General features: G+C 45.8%; 2 protein-coding genes across 2 annotated transcripts in view; both read right to left on the reverse strand.

Moving 5' to 3' along the window:
- Positions 1-8,542, reverse strand: part of CHAT (choline O-acetyltransferase) — a gene marked incomplete at its 3' end in the record, with an annotated part of 29,039 nt that extends 20,497 nt beyond the window's left edge. The window contains exons 1-4 of the mRNA XM_083867000.1: positions 8,441-8,542; positions 5,364-5,499; positions 3,269-3,460; positions 1,076-1,194 (exon numbers count right to left, since the gene is read on the reverse strand). Coding sequence (XP_083723126.1) covers positions 1,076-1,194; positions 3,269-3,460; positions 5,364-5,426 — 374 coding nt within the window. The 5' untranslated portion in view covers positions 5,427-5,499; positions 8,441-8,542. The remainder of the gene's footprint in view (positions 1-1,075; positions 1,195-3,268; positions 3,461-5,363; positions 5,500-8,440) is intronic.
- Positions 8,543-9,729: 1,187 nt separating this feature from the next.
- SLC18A3 (solute carrier family 18 member A3) lies at positions 9,730-12,204 on the reverse strand (the record flags this gene model as incomplete). Its single annotated transcript, XM_083865842.1, has 1 exon — positions 9,730-12,204. The coding sequence occupies one exon, from the start codon at positions 12,202-12,204 to the stop codon at positions 10,618-10,620; it is 1,587 nt and encodes a 528-aa protein (XP_083721968.1). The 3' UTR covers positions 9,730-10,617.
- Between the last annotated feature and the right edge of the window lie 9,577 nt (positions 12,205-21,781).

Here is a 21,781-nt window from a genome sequence, read left to right on the forward strand (position 1 = left end):
ACTCTTTTTGCAGAGCTGTGGGACAGGTGTATTATTTCCTGACATTGTCTGCTTGCACTGTGTCAGAATGGGAGGCTCTGAGAAAAATATTTCCTTGTTAAAGCATGTGCATTAGAAAATGCAAGGAGGTTTTTTTGAAAGCTGTGTGCACAATAAATTTAGTGAGTAATGAATGGAAGCATTTATAGTTATGTTTAAAGTAAAGTAAAAAGATGCATTAGCTGTCTATGCAAAATGTTAAAATAATGCATATTGGTTTCAAGGTTCTGGCTGTTTTATAACAGCATAAATTCATATGCAGTTAATTATTTCAGTAATGAGCAGCTAGAAAGTGCTAAAAAGCAAAGAGGAAAATTGCACTATATGAAGGTAGATTTTTTTACTGTTTTAAAAGGAAGAATGTTTTGGCAAAGGCTGAAGAATGGAATCCTGTTTTAAGGGTGTCTGGAGAGGTATATTCTGTGCTTGGCTACATGCTTACCTTCTTACTTTTTAAATTACAGTAATTGCCCACTACAGCTCAAAGCAGAAATATCAGTTCAGGGCTGGGACTGATGGGCCTGAAGGAAGCAGTGTTCTTGGGGAAGAATGATTTCTGAATTCTTATTCTTAGGTCCCCTGTGTTTCTGGTGCCCTTTTGTGCATCTGAGAGGAACAATTTAATGCCAGTGTGGCCTTTCCAGTTTGCAGGGTGGCTACGAGTCATGGCAAAGCCAAGCTAAAGATTATTTTCCTTAAAACTATGTGTCAGAAATTAGTATTTATTCTTTTTCATCACAAAGTGATTTACTTAAATCACATACAGTAAAAAGCTCCATAAATATTCCTTAAAAATATAAATCCCATGGCTTTTTTTTTCATGCAATAAACTTAATAGTAACGACATCTTTCTTTCTGAATATCAGTATGAGTTATCCCAGAAACACTGCCCTCAGTCAGCAAGCCTCATAGGAAATCACTTTAATGGCTACAGCCCTTATTTTTTAATGAAAGCTGATTGTCTTCTTTTTTGCAAAAGCTGTACATTTGAAATATCCTTTCATTTGGCAAAAGCTGCAAAGTCGTGATACATTACCTCAGCTGGTCATTTGTGTCCTTGAAAGACTGAGGAGCAAAGATAATTGCAGGACTGGAATTGACTGGAAGAGGCAGGCGGTTGTTGAGGTACATGTCGTCCAGCCAGTAGTTAAACACCTGGAGGAAGGGGACACAACATCTTAAAGCTGCCAAGAGCACACACGAAAACAGTCTGGAGGTGAAGGGACAGTGCCTGGTGTTCCTGGTGTCAGCCACAGGCTCTGATTAATGGAGCTGCTGAGCGTTTTCAGTCTGGGCTCTGTGACCTCAGCTCAGCACAAGTTCAGCTGCAATTCCATAATCTTATTTCTCAATAAATGGCAATTTACAGTGCGTTCCATCAAAAACTAAACAAGCTCCAGATTGGGGGTGCTTTGAGTATTTTGTTGTTTGCTTCTCTCTACAAGCTGAAAATGTTTGAATATGACAAGTTAACTCTTGCACAGCAATTAGAATATATTTAAGAGAGGGCCAGGGTTTTATTAGTGATGCCTTTTCAAGTATTTGTCAGTAATGCCAAGATGCTCCATTGCCAGCCATCAGATATTGTCCTGTAGCAAGCCAGAATTTCCCAAGCCTAATGGTTCAGTCCTGCAGAGAGTGTCATTGGGACAGGACTCCTGGAGAATTCCCTTTGTGTCCACCGACACAAATGCAGATTGCTGATTCTTGACCCAGACAGACACACATTAAATATCTGACCATTTTTACTGAAAACACAGATGAACGGTAACTGTGTTCCTTTATGTCTGAGCAGAGATTGAAGAATCATTATTTGGAAAATGGAGGTTTTCATAAAAAGATCAAATGGTCTTTCTGAGAGGGCAGGCTTTGCATATGGTAACTATAAACAACAAAAAAATTATGCAAAAATAATCACAAATGCATGCATCAGTTGAAAAAGTTTTCCTCTGAGATATTTCATTGCTGTTGGAACAGATGCTTCCCCCACAGTCTCTGGAGTCTTCAGGGGAACATACTAGAGATATACTCCTGGCATGGTAAATTCTAAATATAACCATTTCTAATTTACCTTAAGAATCAGATATTTATTTTAATAACCACAATTTAAAACTGTCCCAATTTCAGAAAATGCTTATGCATCCTTCCTCTGTAATTTTCATGCTATAGGTGTTCGAATGAGCAGTTGTCTTTTGGAATATTATTTCCCATCAGGAACACTATTTGAATGCTGGTTAGTTTAGCCACCATGAGTTACAATATGAAAACAAGACTGGGCAGCATTTTGTTCAGAAATTAGGCATTACTTTTAAAATGAAAGCACTGACAGCACTGTAGCCTTTTCCCTCTGACTGTAGCAGCAATTCGATGGAGGTTTTTCATGCGTCACACAAAAGGGAGAACTACAATTCACTGACATCAGTAATGAGCCTGCAGGATTTCACTGAACCCACAAAATCATTTTCCTTCTTGGGATGGAAGGACTTCAATAAAACTCTAATTTTTCAGCTGTCCTATTCTAACACGGTTAACAAAGGCAGGATGAACTGCAACTTTGTGGAATGGTAAAATCTACTTTTTCTGTGGCTTACCTAATTTTCCTGCCTTGGGAAGCAAAAAGCTGAACTTTTATAAAGGCAGAGGTCTCAGTATGGTCTGTGTGATAGATGTACATGTATATACATGGATGTGCATATTTGGCAAAGTAACTACTTCAGGGGAACTACACTGGTATAGCATGACAATGAATGGCAAACAATAGTTCAATTTTAAAAGACTAATTCCTATAATGAAGTATTCCATTCCAGAAGAATTGGAGTGGATTAGAACTTTGGGTAGGTGGCTGTGCAAGGCACTTTTAAAGCCCTATCAGAAAGTATTTTGCATTCTAATAAAAATTCTAAGTCCTGTTATTTAAGGCAAAGGAAGAAATTACATCCAAAAGGTGTGTTTCCTACAGGTGCTGTGACACTTCTGTGCATGAACCTGACTTGAATGAATGTCCTCATTAATGTCAACAATCTGTTGATCTGAAAACATAATACTGACATGGGTTTTGATATAATTTTAAAAATCTAGCCCATTATGTCTGTAAAGTTCCTTTGTCAAAATGACCTCTGTTTGCATTGACCTGCTGAAAGAAAACAGTGATTTCACAGAGAACATCAGAAAGAACTTGTAAATAAACATCATTCAACAAAGCAATTATTTTTCCACTGCATTTCCTTACCCAGTTTGCTGTCTTTTCACTTCTTTCCTCAAGCATTTTTTGCAAGGATTCCCCCAGGCCTCCTGCAATTCCAAATTTCTCCACAATGGCCTTGGTCTTTTTAAATTGCTCCTCTGGCACCAAGTGTTTCATGCTCTGTAGGTACATCCCTAAGGTCTGCTGCAGTGGTGGAACTGGAAGTTTTGGCACTTCCTAGTTGTTAAACAGAAATATATATTAGTGAGTAATTCGACTTGTTTCCAATCTGTCCTCTTTTTTTTTTTTTTTTCTTATTTTTTTTATTTTGTTGCTGATTAATATGTTACATCCCATTAAAATTAAATTATTCTGTTTTAGCAGTTGACAGGCCTGATTAATACAAATGTATCTGTTTGTACATATATAGAGCAAGGGATTAGTGGAAAATTATCAAGGACAGTATTCCTTGGTAAAAATTCTAGAAATCCTAGGACAAAGAGGTGTGATGCAAGCAAATACCCTGAGCTAAACTCTAGGAAATCTGCAAACACATTATGAAATAATAGACTAATATCTAAAGGTATTTCATTGGTAAAGAAGTGCATTTAGTTTGTGATTAGTAAAACCATGGGTTAATACTTGTCTGATTGGTAATGTGAATGATTATAAAATGATAGAAGTAGAAAACATGCAGGTCTACCAGTTTATTAGTACTAATTAGGTACAATCCTTAATAACCTTCTATTTTGCCCAGCCAAATCTCTGCTGTCAGTCAGTCTGGAACCCCCCTGGAAGGCCTGATAAAACATTTCCATTCATACTTCCTTTCTCCTTACCCTCTTTGGAGCAATAGTATCTGGGAGGAAAAGAGTTCCATGCTGTCCATGCAATTAAGTTTCCTTTGTTTTTTAATGTAGAATTAACCAAGTGAAGTGTAATTAGTCATTTAAAAGCCAGAGCAATTATGGGGGCGGTGGGAAAATCAAGCGAAGAGGTAATTCATGAAAGACTGGGAAATTGCAAGAGGCTGTGATGCTCTGAGTATGGTTCCTCAGAGAGGGAGCTGCATCTCCTAGTTGGGAATTGGTCATCTAATGCTTGTCCATTAGTGATTAGTGTAGGCCATAAACTTTTGGAGCCTTTATTGTTCTAATTTGATTTTTGCCCATCTCCTAAAGCAGGCAACGTTCAGATTTTTTTTTTTTTTTTTTTTTTTTTTTTTCTAGCTCTTGCTGTAATGGACATTAATTTTAGTAGGATTGCAGGCCACAGTGTGATTTTGGGTGGAAGAAAGGATTAGCAGTTCCCTGTCCCACCTGCTGCTCAGAGTTAGTCCAGGGCAAGCAGGGAGGGAGGGTATGAACAGTAGGCAGGGACTGGGTGTCCTCTGAGCTCAGACACCAGCTCTGCCTTTTGACATCCACAGAAAAGTCAGTGCTGCCTAATGTTCCCTATCTAGAAACCAGACATTTTAGATACTCATGAAAAGTGCCATAAGATTACCTGTTATTCATGGAAATGCAAATCCAATTTAGCCTGTAATACACTCAGAAATTAAAGAATGGTAATTCTACAGTTCCAAGCTATGTTTAGTCAAGACACATTTCTTCTGTCATTGATTTATTGGCTATTGGAAACAGATGTGCTAACTAGTATTTCTTTTTGATACCTGGCTTTGGCCCTGTCTTTCTGGGTAGCTTCCTGTGCAGTTCGTGACTCTGCTTAAAAAAAAAAACATTCTGGAGGCTGAATATTGACAGGCATACACAGCCAGCACCTTCTAAAGCAGCTTGAAAATTAATCATATGTGATAGTTTGATAGTGCTGTACTAGCATGAATAATTTCATGCCATCTCTGGCTTTGTAGTATAAAAATATTTGTTGCAGAATAATATTTAATTTACTGTAATCCTTCAGAGGATGTTGGGAGAAAGAGTTTATTTGGATATGAGAAGCACTAGTATTAGATCAAAGTTTCTGGCTATAAACCTTTGCAGGATAACTGGAATTCCCTGAAATGAAGAAACTGGCTCTAGAACAGAGCTTGAGTTACAGTTATGATATTAATTTACAGAATTAAAAGTTGTTAAGTCATCTTCTTTTCTTCCTTTTTACTTTTCTGGGAAGAGTTACTTACTCTCTCATTTTTACTGCATGTATCTTTCTCGTTCTTCTGCATGTTCTTTTCTAGGTCAGGCATTCCTGCATTTCTTTTGGTTGAGGACAGAAATTGAAGTCACTCGGGGGCACTTATGGAGCCTGATGCCTCAGTTCTGGAAACAGAAAAGATTTAAAGTCTTGTCAGTACCCATTATTTGTAACCAAAATGTATGAGGGGAGTATTCCCTGCACAAACACACACAGAGAAGCTTCAGAATGCAAACCTGAAGAGAAATAAAAGTACAACATTCAAAGTAGCTGAACTGAGCCCTGTGGAGATTGCTCTGACATTCTGTTTGTCTCATTTTGCTATAAATTTATTTATTCAGAATTATCTGATGCTCATAAAAGGTGCCCTCTCAGCGTGGTTTATTTTGTCACCGTAATTTACTTTGCAATTTATTGTGGCACAATCTGTGTGCTTTGTATTACTGTTACATGTCAGCTGGAGGAAAGAGGGGACTTTTCTTTGAATGCACTTATGTTGACACAGGAAATAGTAATGTTGCAGTTTTTCTATATTAGGATCTTATATTTCCCCCTTTTGCCATTTTATATGAAAGCACCACAGCCTTTAAATGTAGGTGCCAGTGCTTTGGGAGCACAGGTCTGGCCTGGGGAACCCTGTGCTGTACCCTGGTTTGAGCTGCTGTGTAGAGCAGTCTTTCCAAATAGCAAATACTTATCCAGGGAGACAGCTGAACCTGCCAAAAGTCACCAAAAATAATCTGTGACAGAGGAAATACTTTCACTCATGTCTCTCTGGTGTTGTGCTTATCCCAGTTTTCACTTCTAAAGATGCCTCAACTCCTTTCCTGTGAAGGAATAAACTGTCTGACACACACATTTCTTCTGTTTATACTAGTGACCACACCAAGCAATTGTCCTTTAATTATGACAGTACAGAAATACAGCTACAGCAGAGGGAATTTTTTGTGTTCAGTCAGGTCTTGATGGATTGGAGGTTTTTTTGTTCTCTTTTAATTTGCACTGTATGTATGCAAAATATAAAAGACAATGTGTTTGCTTTGTAGAAAATATTTTTTTTTCTGTAATCTTTGGAATTATTACATTCAGGGCACTGGAATTACTTCTAAAAGAGCTTTAAAGAACCATTTGGATTAAACTCTACAGTGTATGCAAGTGAGTTGAAGAGTTTTGTTTAGCAAGAGGCAGAGATGGCTGTGGATTTTTCCTCTCCTGAGGAATTAGTTTGGCTATTCCAGCCTTGCAGCCTCAGCATGCAATATGTATGTGGTCACTGACACCTTGTGTTGATCGTGTCCTCTCCCTGTCCTGCTCTGGCTGTCAGTGGGGCCATGTGCTGTGAAATAGGTTGTATAAGGTTGAGAGATGCCCCTGGGGCCCTGCAATGAGCCACGCAGCAAACTCATGTTGGTCTGTCATCTGCTCACAATTTCAACCCAGGTGAGAGATGATTTCCCTCATGGAAAGGCCACATTAACCCCCTGCACTGCTCTGCTCCCCCTGTGTGCTGCACAGGGCTCATCACTTGGCCATGCACTCTATTCCCAAAACACAGGTCCAAAGCACCTCAAACAATGCACCTCCTGTAACTCTTGGAAGACTCTTGGCTTGCCCACAGTCCTGCATTCAAATACAGAGCAACCATTTTATCTTTAGAGCCCCTCAAACTGTACTCCCTTACAGGAAAAATCCTGCTGGTATTATTTTTTGCTGGGACTTTTGTTCTTCTTTCCTTTTTTTTTTTTTTAATTTTTTTTTTTAGTCAAACTGCAATATGGTGTCACGCTGACTAAAAGCCTATATTGGCTCAATGTCTCTGGGAAGTGCTGGTACTAACACCCCTGCATATCTGTAAAAACAGTGTGATAAAGAGTTTGGTTTGGAGGTGGTAGCCTGAACTGTGCTTTTCTCTGTTGCAGGGATGAAGGGATGCTTTGTCTCTGGTTCAAGTGCTGACAGATTAGCATCACACCCAATCCTGCATTTGCTTAATAAAGGACGAGAAAAACTGACACGGGAGAAAATCCTGCAGAAATTCAAGATGACTTCAAAGTTGCTCACCAGAAAGCCTTGAGGTACATTGTCAAAGTTATTAGGCAAAAAAAAAAAAGAAGAAAATATAATCCTAGCTGTTTTTATTTACAGCTGGCTTAGCTGGAGCACCAGGGTGAGCAGCTTAGCACAGTGGATGGGAGCCACAGCAGCCTGGAGAGCCGGGTGGCCTTCCCCACAGCTCAAAGCAGCAACTCAAATCCACACAACAAAAGGCACTGATCTCTCCTAGCAGAGAGCAGAGAAGGACTAAAATAAGCCCATGTGCTTATACTCGAGTTCTCCTGACATGGTGAACTTGGGAGGCGGCTCGCAGTGTGTGGTGCTGTCGGGGCAATGCATTCAGTCCCCATCCATCCATTCATCCTCACTCTCAGTGTTATCAGGATAAGCTTAAAGTTGTCAGGAGTCTGTGTTTGAGGTTCAGAGGGATGTGTGCGCTGTCAGGAATAGGGTGTGAAGCCGAGGAGCCGCCCTGTCACCGGGCTGAGCTCCCTGCGGGCCGTGGGAGCGCTGGACCCGTCGGGGAGCGCTCCCGACACCTTCCCAAGGCTCAGCCCCGAAGGGGAGCCCTTTCCCTGCCCAACCGCCCATCGCGGGGGGACCCTCGGGCGGCTCCGGGGGCGCCGCCTGACCCAACGAGTTTGGAGAAGGGAACTCCGCTCTGTGGGACCCCCCGACCCGTCCCCAGGCTCTCCCTGTCCTCAGGCTGTCCCCAGGCTCTCCCCATCCCCAGGCTGTCCCCAGGCTCTCCCCATCCCCAGGCTGTCCCCAGGCTGTCCCCGTCCCCAGGCTCTCCCTCAGCCCCATGCTCTCCCCGTCCCCAGGCTGTCCCCTGCCTCAGGCTCTCCCTGTCTCCATCCCCAGGCTGTCCCCGCCCCCAGGCTCTCCCTGTCTCCATCCCCAGGCTGTCCCCAGGCTGTCCCCAGGCTCTCCCGGCCCCAGACTCTCCCTCAGCCGCGCCGTCGTGGCAGCGGCAGGCGCGGGCCCCTCAGCGCTCCCTCCCGCCCGTACCTGCCCGTCGGGGATCTCCGGAGCGGCCGCCGGGAGCGCTCTGAGCCTCTGTCCAAGGTACCTCCGCCTCCTCCGCCGCCGGGTCCCCTCTGGGTGCGGGCGTGCGGGGCGGGCGGCTCAACCCCACCGCCGCTGGCTCCTCCCCGCCCCGCACGGCCCGGCCCGGCCCGGCCCGGCCCCGCCGCCCCTCCCGCTGCGCGCAACAGGCGCCGCTCCCCGCCCGCGGCCGCTGGTAACGGCGGCGGCTCGCCCCGAGTCCCCCGAGGGCGGCGGGCGGGGACAGCCGGGCTCAGGGCGCTCTCGAGGCCGGGGGGATGAGCCTCGGCAGCGGCACGGGCAGCCCCGGGGGGTTACAGAGCTCTCAGACCCGCGGGGATGTCGCCAGAGTCGAGTGGGGCGTTTGCGGCTCCTGAAAGCTCCGGTGGAGAACGGGGCGGGCGGGGATGCCGGGGAGGGAGGGAGGGAAACCGCGATGGGGCTGCAGAGATCCCGGGAGGTGCCGTGGGGAGCTGCAGAATCGGCCTGGAGTTTTGCTTTTTTTTGACACAAAGATGCGGTTTTAGGGACGCAGGTCTCACCTCCCGCCGTCGCTCCTCCGTGAACAGCCGTGCCAAAGAGCCATCCATCCATCCATCCATCCATCCATCCATCCATCCATCCATCCCTCCATCCATCCCTCCATCCATCCATCCATCCCTTGTCTTCGGGAGTTTTGCAGAGCCCAAATCCTCCCGGAGGGGTGAGAGCCCTTCAAGGTGCTTGTAAAATGTCTTTTTTCCTCCTCTCTTTTATATAAAATAATTTATTTTGTTTTCTAATAGGTTAAGAATTTAAAACAAAACGATTTTGGTTTATTTTAAGGGAGTTTTGCAGGGGAAATGGTGCGGTCTGGTTCCCTTGTGAGTGGATCGAAGGTTTTCACTGTTTACAAATGTTTGAAAGAAGCGTTTCACCCGTCTTTTGTTTTTTGTTTAATCCCTGTCGGGTCATTGAGGCGGGTGCCTTTTAATTGGGGCAGCGTTTAGCACTGAGAAAGGCACCTTCCTCTATTGTATCTCTTAACTGCTGGTGGTGTCATTTTTGAAATATTATAAAATTGAAATTCGCGATTGTGGGGAATTAAAATCAAATCCGCACGGGAATTCCAGGAGCTGTTTTTAACACAATGTTTGCTCAGCCCCGTTGTGTGGTGAAGAATGAATGAATGAGAACATTTTGTGCTGGGGTTTTATCCTGTGCCATTCTGGTACACAGTGAGGATTGTGCTCTGGGGAATTGTGACTTTGGGGGTTACACTGAGCACAACCACCTCCTTCCCCCAGGCAGCCCTCAAAAACAAAACAAAAGACAATCAATCCCCTTCAATTCTGTTTATTCAGATCGTATTATTCTTGTAACTTGGACTTCAACATAATACAGCATATTGCACTTACCGGAGAGCAGCACAAGAGAGAGAAAAAAAAAAAGGTACAATACTTCAGTTTATTCCCAAGGAAGAATAAAATGAGACAGCTGTTGCTCTTCTTAAATATATGAAACCAACTGAAAGTCCGAGTATATGTACACAAGATTTACTAAGTCCCTGAATACACCGTTTGGAATTTTACGCATACTTTTTTTGCTTTTCTTGTAATTTTTTACAGAGATATACAGTATATCACACACAGTTTCAGTTTGAGAACACTCTGCACAATTAGACCCCCAGCTACAAGGCTGATGGGGTTTTTTTTGTTTTCTTTTTGGTGTGTTTTCTTTTGTTTTTGAAGATCCCCTCAGATTTCTGCTAATAATTTTTTTTCTCCAATAATTTTTTTTCAGTATCGTCTCCCATTTCCCACTCCCTCCACCTTGCCAGAATGCTGAGGGGAAAATACGGATTAAAAGTAAGTCTAGAAGAAAGCCATTACATCATGACAAAGGTTAAAGTGTAGATATTGCACATCAGTACAGAAACATAATGCAGTAACATTTTCATCCCCCTGCTTTGCCTCTCTCCCTGTGTCTGGGCCACATGGGGGGAACCTAACTGTACTCATAGTCTGATGAGTCCTCCTCAGACATCCCTTTCAGGTCTCTGTGGTAAGAGCCCGTGCCATTCAACGCAGTAACATTTTCATCCCCCTGCTTTGCCTCTGTCCCACACGCCTCTCCTTGCTCCTGGGCCACATGGAGGGAACCTAACTGTACTCATAGTCTGATGAGTCCTCCTCAGACACCCCTTTCAGGTCTCTGTGGTAAGAGCCCATTCCATTCTCATCCATCTCTCCCCCTGGCTGGAGGCTTTTCCCCGTTCCTTTGCGCTCCTCCATTCTGATGGTGTCGTAGAGTCCCTTAGGTCCTTCTTCAAGCAGGATGTTCCTCTCCGAGTGAGAGGGTTTCATTTGGCAGACGTTTTTGAGAAAGAGCAGGACGGGGGCGTAGAGCACGTTGGCCAACCCCATGCCCAGGTTGAGCTGCGCGAAGCCCATGGTGTGCACGATCTGGCCGGCCACGATGGGCCCCAGGGCGTAGGCCACGCAGTAGGAGATGTCGGCGATGGCGTAGACGCTGCCGTAGACGGAGACGTGCCGCACGTCCACCAGGAACGCCAGCGTGGGCAGCAGGGCCGTGTCCACCAGCGCGATGCCGAAGCAGATGCCGCACAGGGGGACGATGACCTGCCCGAAATTCCTGCAGGCCGGCACCAGGCAGGAGCTGGCGCCGATGATGGCCATGCCCAGGGCCCCGTAAAACCACTGCAGGTGCGGGTAGGCGGCGGCCAGGCGCACCGTGACGTACACGCCCAGCACGTGGGGGAAGAAGGCGGGCAGCCAGGTGAGGCCCACCTCCCACTCGCTGGCCCCCATGGAATCCTTCATCCAGTTGGCGATGGTGGGCTCCAGGAAGGCCAGCGGGATGTTGCAGGTGGCCAGCGCCCCCGCCACCACGGCGATGTAGGGGTCGATCATGAGGCGGTGTATGGGGGTGCCCACGGGCATGTTGGCCCGAGCCCCGGTGCCCCCGGGCGGCGCCAGGAGCAGCAGCAGGAGCCCGTCCAGGACGCAGACGCAGGCCAGCACTAGGAAAGGCACCCGCTTGCCCGCGAACTCGTAGAGGACGCCGCCGAAGGGGGGGGCGGCCAGGCTGCCGAAGGAGATGCAGGCCAGCGCCGTGCCCAGGGCGCGGCTCCGCGCCGGCTCCTCGGGGTAGCGGTCCGCGATCAGCGCGATGCCCGCCGTGTCGGCGAAGGCAGAGCCCAGCCCCTGCAGGCTCCGCGCCGCGAACAGGGTCGCGTAGTTCTCGGCGAAGGCGAAGGTGGCGGTGGAGAGGAACATGACGGCCAGCCCGGCCAGCAGCGGCGCCTCGTAACCCACGCGGTCGATGAGGGTGCCGCTCAGGGGGTTCACCAGCAGCTGCAGGATGGCTTTGGAGGCGAACAGCACCCCGATCTGCACGTCCTCGTTGTCCCCCGAGGCCGGCGGGTACCGCGCGGGCAGAAGGCTCCGGTTGCCGCCGCCGCCGCTCCCGTTGCCCCCCGCGGGCGCGGACGGGCCGGCGGCTCCCCCGCCCCGCATGGCCGCGATGTAGTCGGGGATGATGGGCACGATGACCATGTAGAGCATGTTGTCCAGCAGCAGCGCCACGCACACCACCACCAGCAGCAGCCGCCGCTGCCGCCGCGCCTCCCCCATGGCCGTGCCCAGCTGCCGCCGCCGCTCGCCCACCGCCTCCGACAGGCGCTCCGCGGCCCCCCGCGCCCGGCCCGCGGCCCCCGCCTCCGACATGGCCCCTCAGCTCCTCCTGTGCCGCCCCGCCGCCCGCATGGGGCAGGGGGGGGCGGCCCCGCCGCCTGTGCCGCCCGAGCCGCCGGCGCCGCTCACCTCCGGGCGGCCGTCAGCCCGCGCCGCCGCTGCCAGGCGGCTCCCGGGGGCCGCTCCTCCATCACCACACTAATAAACGCCGCTGCACCGAAACCCCACCCGCCCCCGCCGCTCGCTCGCCCGCCCGCCCTCCGTGCCCCGCCCCGCTGCACCGAGATGGGGATGGGAGCTCTGCCCAGCCCTGCCTAACCCAGCCCAGCCCAGCCCAGCCCAGCCCGGCCCAGCCCAGCCCAGCCCAGCCCTGCCCGCGCCCTGAGGGGCTGTGCCTGAGGGGTGGGGGGCGGCGGGAACGCGGTGCCGCCCCCGGGGCGGGGGCCCGACGGCAGCTCTGCCCGGCCCGACGGCTCGGCTGGTCGCTGGAAGCGAGCTTGGTTCCACCGCAGCCTCCCGGAGCTCTCCGGTGCTTCTCTCTGGGCCGGGGCGATGTGTGCTCGCCCGTGTCCCCCCCGTGTCCCCGCTGCCCCAGCGGAGCCCGGCGGGTACGGGCTGTGCCGCTCTGCCGCCGCCGTCTGACCCCAGAGATGCTCCGGGCTGCCCGCGGGCAGGGAAGGGTGTGAGGGCGTTCCGGGGGATCTGGGCTATTCAAGAACGGGGCTGAGCTTTGCCCCACCTCAGGAGGGGCGTGAGATCGTGGGAGTTTAATCGGAAATCATACAGCAACACAGTAACTATTTTCCCGCATGGGAGCGTGTTACCAGCGCTCTGACAAACGCCAGGGAAATAATCCTCAAGCACGGTTTTTGTGCCCGCGATTTGTCGGGCCGGTGCAGCAGCTGGAGGAGCTGTGGAGACTCGCTCGGTGCAGGGAATTGGGAATTTGCAGAGGTGTTGGGAATCACTTCTCAGCACAAAGCAGCATTTCATTGCTCCTGTAGCAGAAATGACGTGTGGGCTGGTCCAGGGAGCATCTCTGCAGAAGGCTGTGTGGAATGATCCCATCTCCCAGCCCAGCGATTGTGGAGTTCGGGCGACTTCATTTGCTTGCGTGGCCGGGCTTCCACAGCTGAGAGGGAGGTGATTTATCTGTCAGTCGCTGTGTCTTGCTCTTGTTGTGAGAAAACATTCTGGATGGCCAGAAAGACTTTAAGATGGATCCCTGCATGGAGTAGCATACAGATCTGATTGTGCTTACACAGGAGTGGAACCTCAGAGCATATTTAAAATAACAATACCCCCAGACATCCATATTGTTGTTATTCATTTATTACATCTACTGTAAAACTGCAGAAATGCACCACTGACAGTCGGGACCTGGGGCTCTAAATAAGCTGTTATCCTGAATGCTTCACAAACTAATTTCAAGGTGTAGGAGAAAAGTGTCTGAAGGAATAGAAGAGTCTGACTAGAAGGGCACTGAGCTAAAAGCCAAGCTACACTTGGCTGCATGATGTCAAGATACTTGTCACTTATGAGAGACTGGTTTGGTTGGGGAAAAAAAAGAAATCAAACCAAACACCACAAAGTCCATCTTCCTCTGATTCCTCTAAAAGACCCTGGCGTAGCTTCTTGAGAACATATTTCTGCACAGGACTGTGAGTGTGGGAGGAGCAGGTACCCAGATGATGAGGAGATGGCTGAAGGATGCACCTCCTGTTTAGGATGGATATCACGTTTGCAGTTGGCAGTAATGGGTTGGGGGCAGATATGACTTTGGATCGTTGCTGTGCTGCAGTCAGGAGTATTGGAATCTTGGCTCTCTCTTGATGAGGCACTTTATTTGATTAAAGTTTCCCTTTTAATCAGAGATATGGTCATTTCCCGTCTCTAAAATGGAATCTGGCTCTAGGGGTCATGTCTGGATAATAAAAGGACTGGTTCTCTTGTCTCGTGGGAATTGATATCGAATTTATTACCATCAAGAGAAAGCAGAATTATACTTGTAAAATGTTGCATAATAAATTTAGCTTCCTGAGTAAATCAAATCAGTGGATACCCTTATCTGCAAGAGATGCGTCATCGCTACGTGAGCTCCTTTGACTAGACAGAACTAATGGGGAGAAAATGTACCTTCAACTGTGGTCAAAGTTGATGGACCCACAGTAAATTAAAGTTAAAAAAAAAAGTCTCCCCTGGTGTTTGGCTTAGAAATTTATAATTATGTTTGGGAAGGGACTTTAAGGTGAAGTGAGATGACTTTTAAAATTTCGTGCTTTTATCCCAAAGGCCGGAGATGTGACAATTATTTAGTTTGAGAGGAGGAATGCAGAGGAGGTGATGCACTTCATTTGTCCTCCAGTGCAGAACATGCGGATTTGGAAAACCACTGGTAATGCCAAGGACATAGAGAATATTTTGGATCTGTGTAAAGACCAGAGATGACTGCACCAGGACTTTTATCACTTTCTTTGTTCTAGAGGCTGTAGATGAGGGAAAAGTAGCTCAGGAAGACTCTTTGGCAATGAAAAGGAATTTATTACTGAAACCTAAAAAGCCCATGGCCCAGAAAGAGAAATTATACTTAGGATCTTCAAGATTTCAGATAAAAAAAATCCTAGAAAATGCATAACATGTATGAGCATACAAACCTTCATGTCTGATGGTGGTATCAGTTCAATATGAGTATTGAATATATGAGTAAAGTGAAGTTTAGTATAACCAGTTTATCACATTTCTAACACTCACTTTAAAAAGGAAGACATACCTACATTGGGAATTTTGGAAAAATGAGAGAGGTTTCTCTCCAGACATCAAAATAAATATGTAAGTATTTAAACAGACAAAAATATTTGTGTACAGTCTGCTCTTGCTTGTTGTGCTACCTACTGAATTGATAGTTCTTGTGCTTTGAAATGACAGTTGTTTTTGATGCTATATCAGGGTGATTTTACAGAGAGAGAGGGAGAGAAGCAACAACTGCTGTGATGCACTCTGCTGTCAGGAATGGAGCTGAGTTAATTGTGCATCCTTAGGAGTCTTTTCTTTCACAGGAGAAAAAGTTTTGCTATGAGGTGTCCAAACACAATGAGTCAGAGAGTTAAGAGTCCTACAGGTCTGCAAAATATTAATACTCTTAATAGCCTCAGTACTTAATGTCTGCAATAGAGAGCTTGTCCTCTTCAGGATATGGCAATACCTTTTAGCACTTAGGTCTAAACTAAGTATGTGTTCCTTTTTTTGATTAAAAGACCTGCTAATCTGATTCTGCCAAATAGGAGCAGCTTACCTAGTTTGAGATGTTACAATCTTTAGAAGTGGGGTAGAGGAAAAGGGAATAGATAGAAGGTAAGGTCCATTTTCAGCAACTTAATTTCAAACGCATTTTATGCCGGAAATGGTGAGGCTGTCAAATGGCAGCCAATAAATAATTGTTGTGAATGCAATTATCAAGAAAACAACAGGTATTTTGCATTATCCATTAACATATTCCTGTGTCAGTAATAGCTGAGGTTTCTGCTCTTCCTATTGGGACACACAGTACAGACAGAATATGAAACACACAGAGGAGCTTTGTAGAGCAGAGGCAAGAGGGAGTCCTGCCATGAGGTGGCACTGGGCAGGGACATGCCAGGCAGGGCTTTTGATGCCCCTGCTCCTGCTTTGGGTTCCAGCTGGGCTTGTTGACAGTCCTGGCTGGACAAGCCTTAGCCCCTCCAACCACTGGTACCTTTAGGATTTGCAGGATGAGCCACCTGGCACAGCCTTCTGGGGAGACTGTGTGTCTTGTAACTCTGTCAAAATTTCTTGTGCCATACAGGTGTAATGTGGGATGGGCACTGTACATGAAAGTGTGCCCTTCCACTTCTGTAAAAGCTTTGTTTAATAAGCAAAACTGCTTTTTATTAATAGTTATCATACTTTGAGGAATAGTAAAATGATCTGGGTGGGGTTTTTTAATAAATGTTACACCCATACTTCATGCTGCTTCACTCTTTGGAAATAGTGCTTAGAGAGAAAGGAAAAATAGGTGAAGATAGGAAAAGTAAGAGAAAAAGCAATTCAGGGATTTGTGTCTAAGTTTATGTCAGTTCTAGCAATAATTGATGTTCTTAATAGTTGTAATAGACAGTTCTTCAGTTAGAGTTAAAAGGAAGCTAGTAAATGATGGTGTGTCTTCCAACTCTAAAAGTACAGGGTATTTTCTATGACAAAGTAATTTCTGAACATGTAAATTGCTCAGTGAAATGGAATTTCCAGTTTCCCTCTTGGAGAATACTTATCTGTCCAATAAAATTCAGGGTTTGAGTGATGGTCAGTCTATTTTTTTTCCTCTTCTTCATATCATTCAAACATTTGCTGTGTTAATCCCAGACTACATGAGGATGACAAATGGTGCCCATCTTTGAGATGCAAGAAGCAGCTGTAGAATCTGGGAAGATGTTGTTCCTCCCAGTGGCTTCTTCTCTTCCTGGTCCTTGAGCACCATTTTTGTCCTGTCATATCTTTCTCTGCTCTTTGGTGGAAGCCTGTCAAAATGTTCTCCAACCAACCACAAAAGTATATTTTTTTCCCGCAAAGTTATCCTGGTTTTCATCTTTTTAGTTGTAAAAATACAGAATCTGTCCTTGCTGCAAGATTCCTCAAGTTCATTTCTGATCCAAATTTGCAGGGAACAGGAGATGAAAAAATGTTTGGATGCTCCTGATTCTTAATGTCCTTCTCCACTAGTTACTCATCTCTGCTCACTTTTTGGGGCTTTGGTGCAGTCCAAATCAAATTCCTCATTGCTTAACAGCCTTTCAAAACTGTGATAGCAGGAAAGACACCTTCCACATGCTCACAAATAGTTTCTGGGGCTTTAAAAGTGGTGTCATATTGGCAATTTGCTTTGCTGACTGTTCAAATGTGCATTTCCATCATGCTGGACATTCTCTTCATGCTGACTACAGAAGAAAGATATATCAAAAAAACACTGTCAGATATTTTGGATTGGTAATCTGCAAAGGCATTCACTTGTCCAAAGCAGAATGAATTGAATAGGAATGTTTTACTTAAATGAGGAGGCAAATATCTTGGCAAATAATTAAATGTATGTTTGCAAGATATATTGTAAGTGACACATCCCAGTGACAGGATACAAGTCAGCTTGTATCTTCTAACTATTAAAGTAAAATTTCACTGTCAGGAAAAGCTCAGGCATCTGGCAATTTAATACCTTTCTGCAAAATTAATTCCAAGGAGAAAATTCTAAGTGTGAACTAGGCATTGGAGACAAACATAAAGTTGTAGTGGATCCTACTTTTCCATGTGACCTGAGGAAATCAGAAAAGAAGATAATTATTCATCTACATCTAATGCATCTATATATCTAAATCTTAGACATTTACTCAAGTGCATCTATTATGTGTTAGGTTTGTCTGTGGCAGTGTTTGCCACCAGACTTGCCCATCTCTTCCCAATGCGCTGTTTAGCTCATAAGAAGTTAGATAAAGCCAGTGGAGACTGAAGCCACCTTGAAGGTCCTCACAGGTGTGTGGGATTAATATTCACACAGATTTAGGAAGGGAAATCAAGGGTACATCATGCTCCTACCTCAGGAAGTTACCAGACTGATTCTCAGCCTGCTTGTCTGAGGCTGGTCTTGGCATGAGCTGGTGTCACTGTGAAGCTGCTGTTGGAGTGAAGGCTTGGAACTGGTTGACAGTAGAGGCAGAAGAGTGAAATTAGTGATTTTGTGGTGTTTTTTTGTCACTGGGAGTATCTGCTGAAGTCTCTGCTGCCACTGCAGCCTCAGAGCAGCATATGGTCCATATGTGGCCTTTGTCAGCTGGGGGCTTCTCTTTGCCAGGTACAAAGGGCAGTGACTGCTGCTGGTGCTTTTAAATCTATCAAAGCAGCCTTTGGTATTTTTGAATAAAGTTGAATAATAATCTGTAATTAATATTATATTTAATATTATGATAGACTTTTTTTTCCCCTTTTGCTTTCTGTTCGTGAACCGTCTGAAGGTACTTGTATAATTGTCTCTTGTTTGAAAATATTTTAAGTTGCCCTTAGAATGAAGGTTGTTCTCAGAGAATGAGGTGCCTGACATCAGAAATCTGTGCTGCACTGGCTCTCAGGGATGGAGCACCCCCTGTTGCTTCCCTGCTTGGGCTGGAAGCCCATGGAATAAGTGTCAGTGTCTCAGCTTGTCCATGTCTCTGCCCCCCAAACTGAGAAGATTAGATCATTAGTGGAATAAACTTCATAAAAAGTGGTGAGATTTGACAGCACATCTAGTAAGTTTGTATTCAGAAATTGTACTGAAAGCTCTCTGGAGGATTTGAAAATCCGGAGAGGTGAAGTCCATTTGCTACTAAAACCAAAGCAGGACCAACTGTAAAGATAGCAGGAGGAATATCTGGGAGAAACAGCTGAGAGAGCTCCTGCTCTGAGCCCTCTTGCTGGTGGGAAAATGCATGGGATTTGCTGTCAAAATGTGATGGGACTGGTGCTGTCCCAGTTGTAATCCCAAAGAATGCTTGGTTATGTAGGTTAGATTTCGAAGAAGAATTTCAGGTTTTTTAAGCAGTTTGGCACAGTGGGTGTGTGGGAGTTTTTTTGTTTCTTTGGAAATTTTTTTTTTTTGTTTCAGAAACACAAAATTATGGGGCAAGTTTTCTTTGACTTTCAGTTAGATGGTGGCACCTGCAGATGAACTTAATTCTTTTTTAATGTACCCAATTGTTTTAATTGTGAATATGGCAACAGAATGGAAAAACACTTTGGTTCTGTGGGGTATCAGAACCAAATTTTTTTTTTCCCAAAGCTTTGCAAATTTTTATTGGTACTGTTGAGAACTCTGTTTTTCAAGTCATAGCATATGAGCATTATGTATTCTGTGCATTTCATGACCTAAACTGTGTGTATGGAACAGAAGGCTGCTCTGTGCATGTCTCTGTACTATGTGCACATCCCTTGAGTAAAAGGGAAATGCAGGGAAAATACAGCAATGAGCTAAAGGATGTTGAACATACCCTGTGAAGGAAACTGATTCTAATTGGAGACAAATGAGGCTGCATTTGAAGGGAACTCTTTACCTCCTGACAAGATTTTAGGAATTCAGTGGGCTCCAGTAATTTCCTAACAGTGAACTTTTAAAGAGATTTTCCATTTCCTTGATTGCTGCTATATTTAAAGAAGATGGCACTTGAGAATTGAGAGCAGGATGCAGTGATCTTGCCTGACCCGTAACGCCAGTGGAAGCCACTATTCTTAGAGTGCTGTAATTCTGCTCTGGCTGGGAGGCTGCCTTTGATTTCAGGGCAAAAGGCTGGAGCTCCCATGTGGGAACCTGCTGTCCTGCATCTCTCACCGAGCGTGCATTAACTGGAGAGAGCAGGCAGCAGATTAACATCCCTAGAGCTGTCATAAATCCATCTGTGTATGCTTAAACAAGTTACATCAGCCTAATGGGAAAAGATGTGGTGAGACAATTAAAAGAATTAACCCAGAGCAGGGGGGGTCGATAGCAGGGAATAATCTGTTGCTGGAGTGTGACGGACCAGGCGCCGTGATAGTTCTGGCAGCCAGTCCCTGCAGAGCCCCAGTCTCTCTCATGGGAAGGCTGATGCATTTTCAGAGGATCTGGCAATGGGGCTCTGGGGTTTCCAAATGCTTGGAGGCTGATGAGGTTTAATTATTTTTATTATTAATTTTTATTGCTCTGAGGTAGAAAGAAAGCAGCTGTGTGTGAATGAGTTCACTTGCGTGTGTGTGTGTGTGTCAGAGCCTTCCTGCCAGTGGAATCAGAGCATAAGCAATAGGGGGCAATCAATTTTAGTGATTTAATACTGTCTAGGTAAGCTTTTCTTCTTACTTACTGACTCAAGAAGGTTGTCTTGTCCTGCAATGCTGTTCTTATGCTTTAGTGAGTTGCCTAAATTGAGCAGTGCAAATGGCTGCCAATGGAAACCAGAAACTCAGACTTCTAATTAGATTTAGTACAGTGGTCATTATGGTGAATTTAATTAAGAGAAAGGCAGGGGAGAGTCGCTAAAAAAAGACACAGGTTTGTTTCCTTTACTCCTCCCCACCTTGTGAAAAGTCAAATTGACAGTGCATATCTATCAGGCTTAGAGCACACACTGCAAGCTCCTATTCAAGTTCAAGGCAGTTTCACAGGGGTCTTTGAAAAATGAGCCTCTGTCTTCCCCAGCCAATACTCAGCACCTGAATCCAGCTCAGCCATGCCCTGTGTGAGTTAATGGAAACCTCTGCTCCTCCATTTCCCTTGAGTCTGCTTGTTGTTTCCCTGCAAGATTTCTTTTCCATGGGGCTACTTGTGCCTGGAAAACCATCAATGTAATGTACCTGGGATCAATGTAAATCTCCTCCTTTCCTGCCAGTTCAATGCAAAGAAAGTAAAACTGTGTGCTGAAACTCAGGGAGTTGTGAGAGTCTCTGTCACACAGGCATTTTTTAGAGAAAGGCAAGGAGTCAAGAAGAAATCAAGAGCTGGTGGAAAGGGGCACTTGCAGCATTTTGCTTGTGTACTTTCACCCTGGTGTTTTTTTTTTTTTTTTTTTTTTTTTTTTTTTTTTTTTTTTTTTTTTACTGTAGCTTTATCATCTTCAGGCAGAGAAACCTGTGCTTGCAAATCGTTTTCTTATTCACTTATGCCCAAGCAGCAGTGTGAAGTGTTACTGGGACCATAAGGGGCAGCATAAAAAGGTCATGGAATTCAAGGAGTTCTCTGCAAACCTCACCGTGTATCTCAGAGTGTGTGATGTTGACACTGTGAGTCCACCAGACCACCAAAGCCTGAAGAGTAAGGATAAAATGCTGGTGCTGTCTCCAAGAAATTAAGTTATTGTCTACCCAGCCTTTTGCTTGCTAAGTGTGTCTCTTGGCTCAAGGCAGATCAGGTAGTGCTGGGGCTGGCACTGCTGCATTACAGCAAAGCCAGCAGAGAGCAGCTGATGGTGCAGTGTCCTCATTGTCAGAGGAACATTGCAATGGGTGTTTGAGAGAGCTGCTCCTCCAGCTCCTGCATGCATGGCTGGATTTTTGTGTGGGTTGTGCTTAGTTTTTGGTGGACGTGCTGAAGAGGGTCAGGAGCAAAGAGAGGCTCTTGCTGGTCCAGGAGACCAGCAGCATGGAAAGGCTATTGGGAGATGCAAAAGGAGTGCTGACCCTAGTTGCTCTGCTTTCTGCTTGCTGTTTTGAAGCTTCCTGGCAGTGAGGTACCATGCAAGATAAACTTTGTGGCCATTTTTCAGTGTGCCAGTTGCATATATAATGGTTCTCAGTTGGGAAAGCCCACTAGGACAAGGCAGGGGTAAGGGTTGGAGCAAAGCTGGCATTTCCCCTCCCCTAGCAGCTATCCAGCTGCATCTTCTAGCACAATGCCTTTAGCAATCATCGAACTTTTGACCCGAGCCTCTGAAGTAATGCCAAGTATGTTTAGCACACATACAAATGAAGTGGAAATCATTATTGGCTTGCTCATGACCTGCTGAAAAATGGTTCCCCTCCGGGGGCTCTGTTTGCATTTCCCTCAGTCTCTCTGAGCACTCAATCTTTCAGCAGTTTCATGTGCTACAAACTGAGCGTCGCTGTG

This window comes from Zosterops lateralis (assembly GCF_965231275.1).
Source record: "Zosterops lateralis genome assembly, chromosome: 8".
Classification (NCBI taxonomy): domain Eukaryota; kingdom Metazoa; phylum Chordata; class Aves; order Passeriformes; family Zosteropidae; genus Zosterops; species Zosterops lateralis.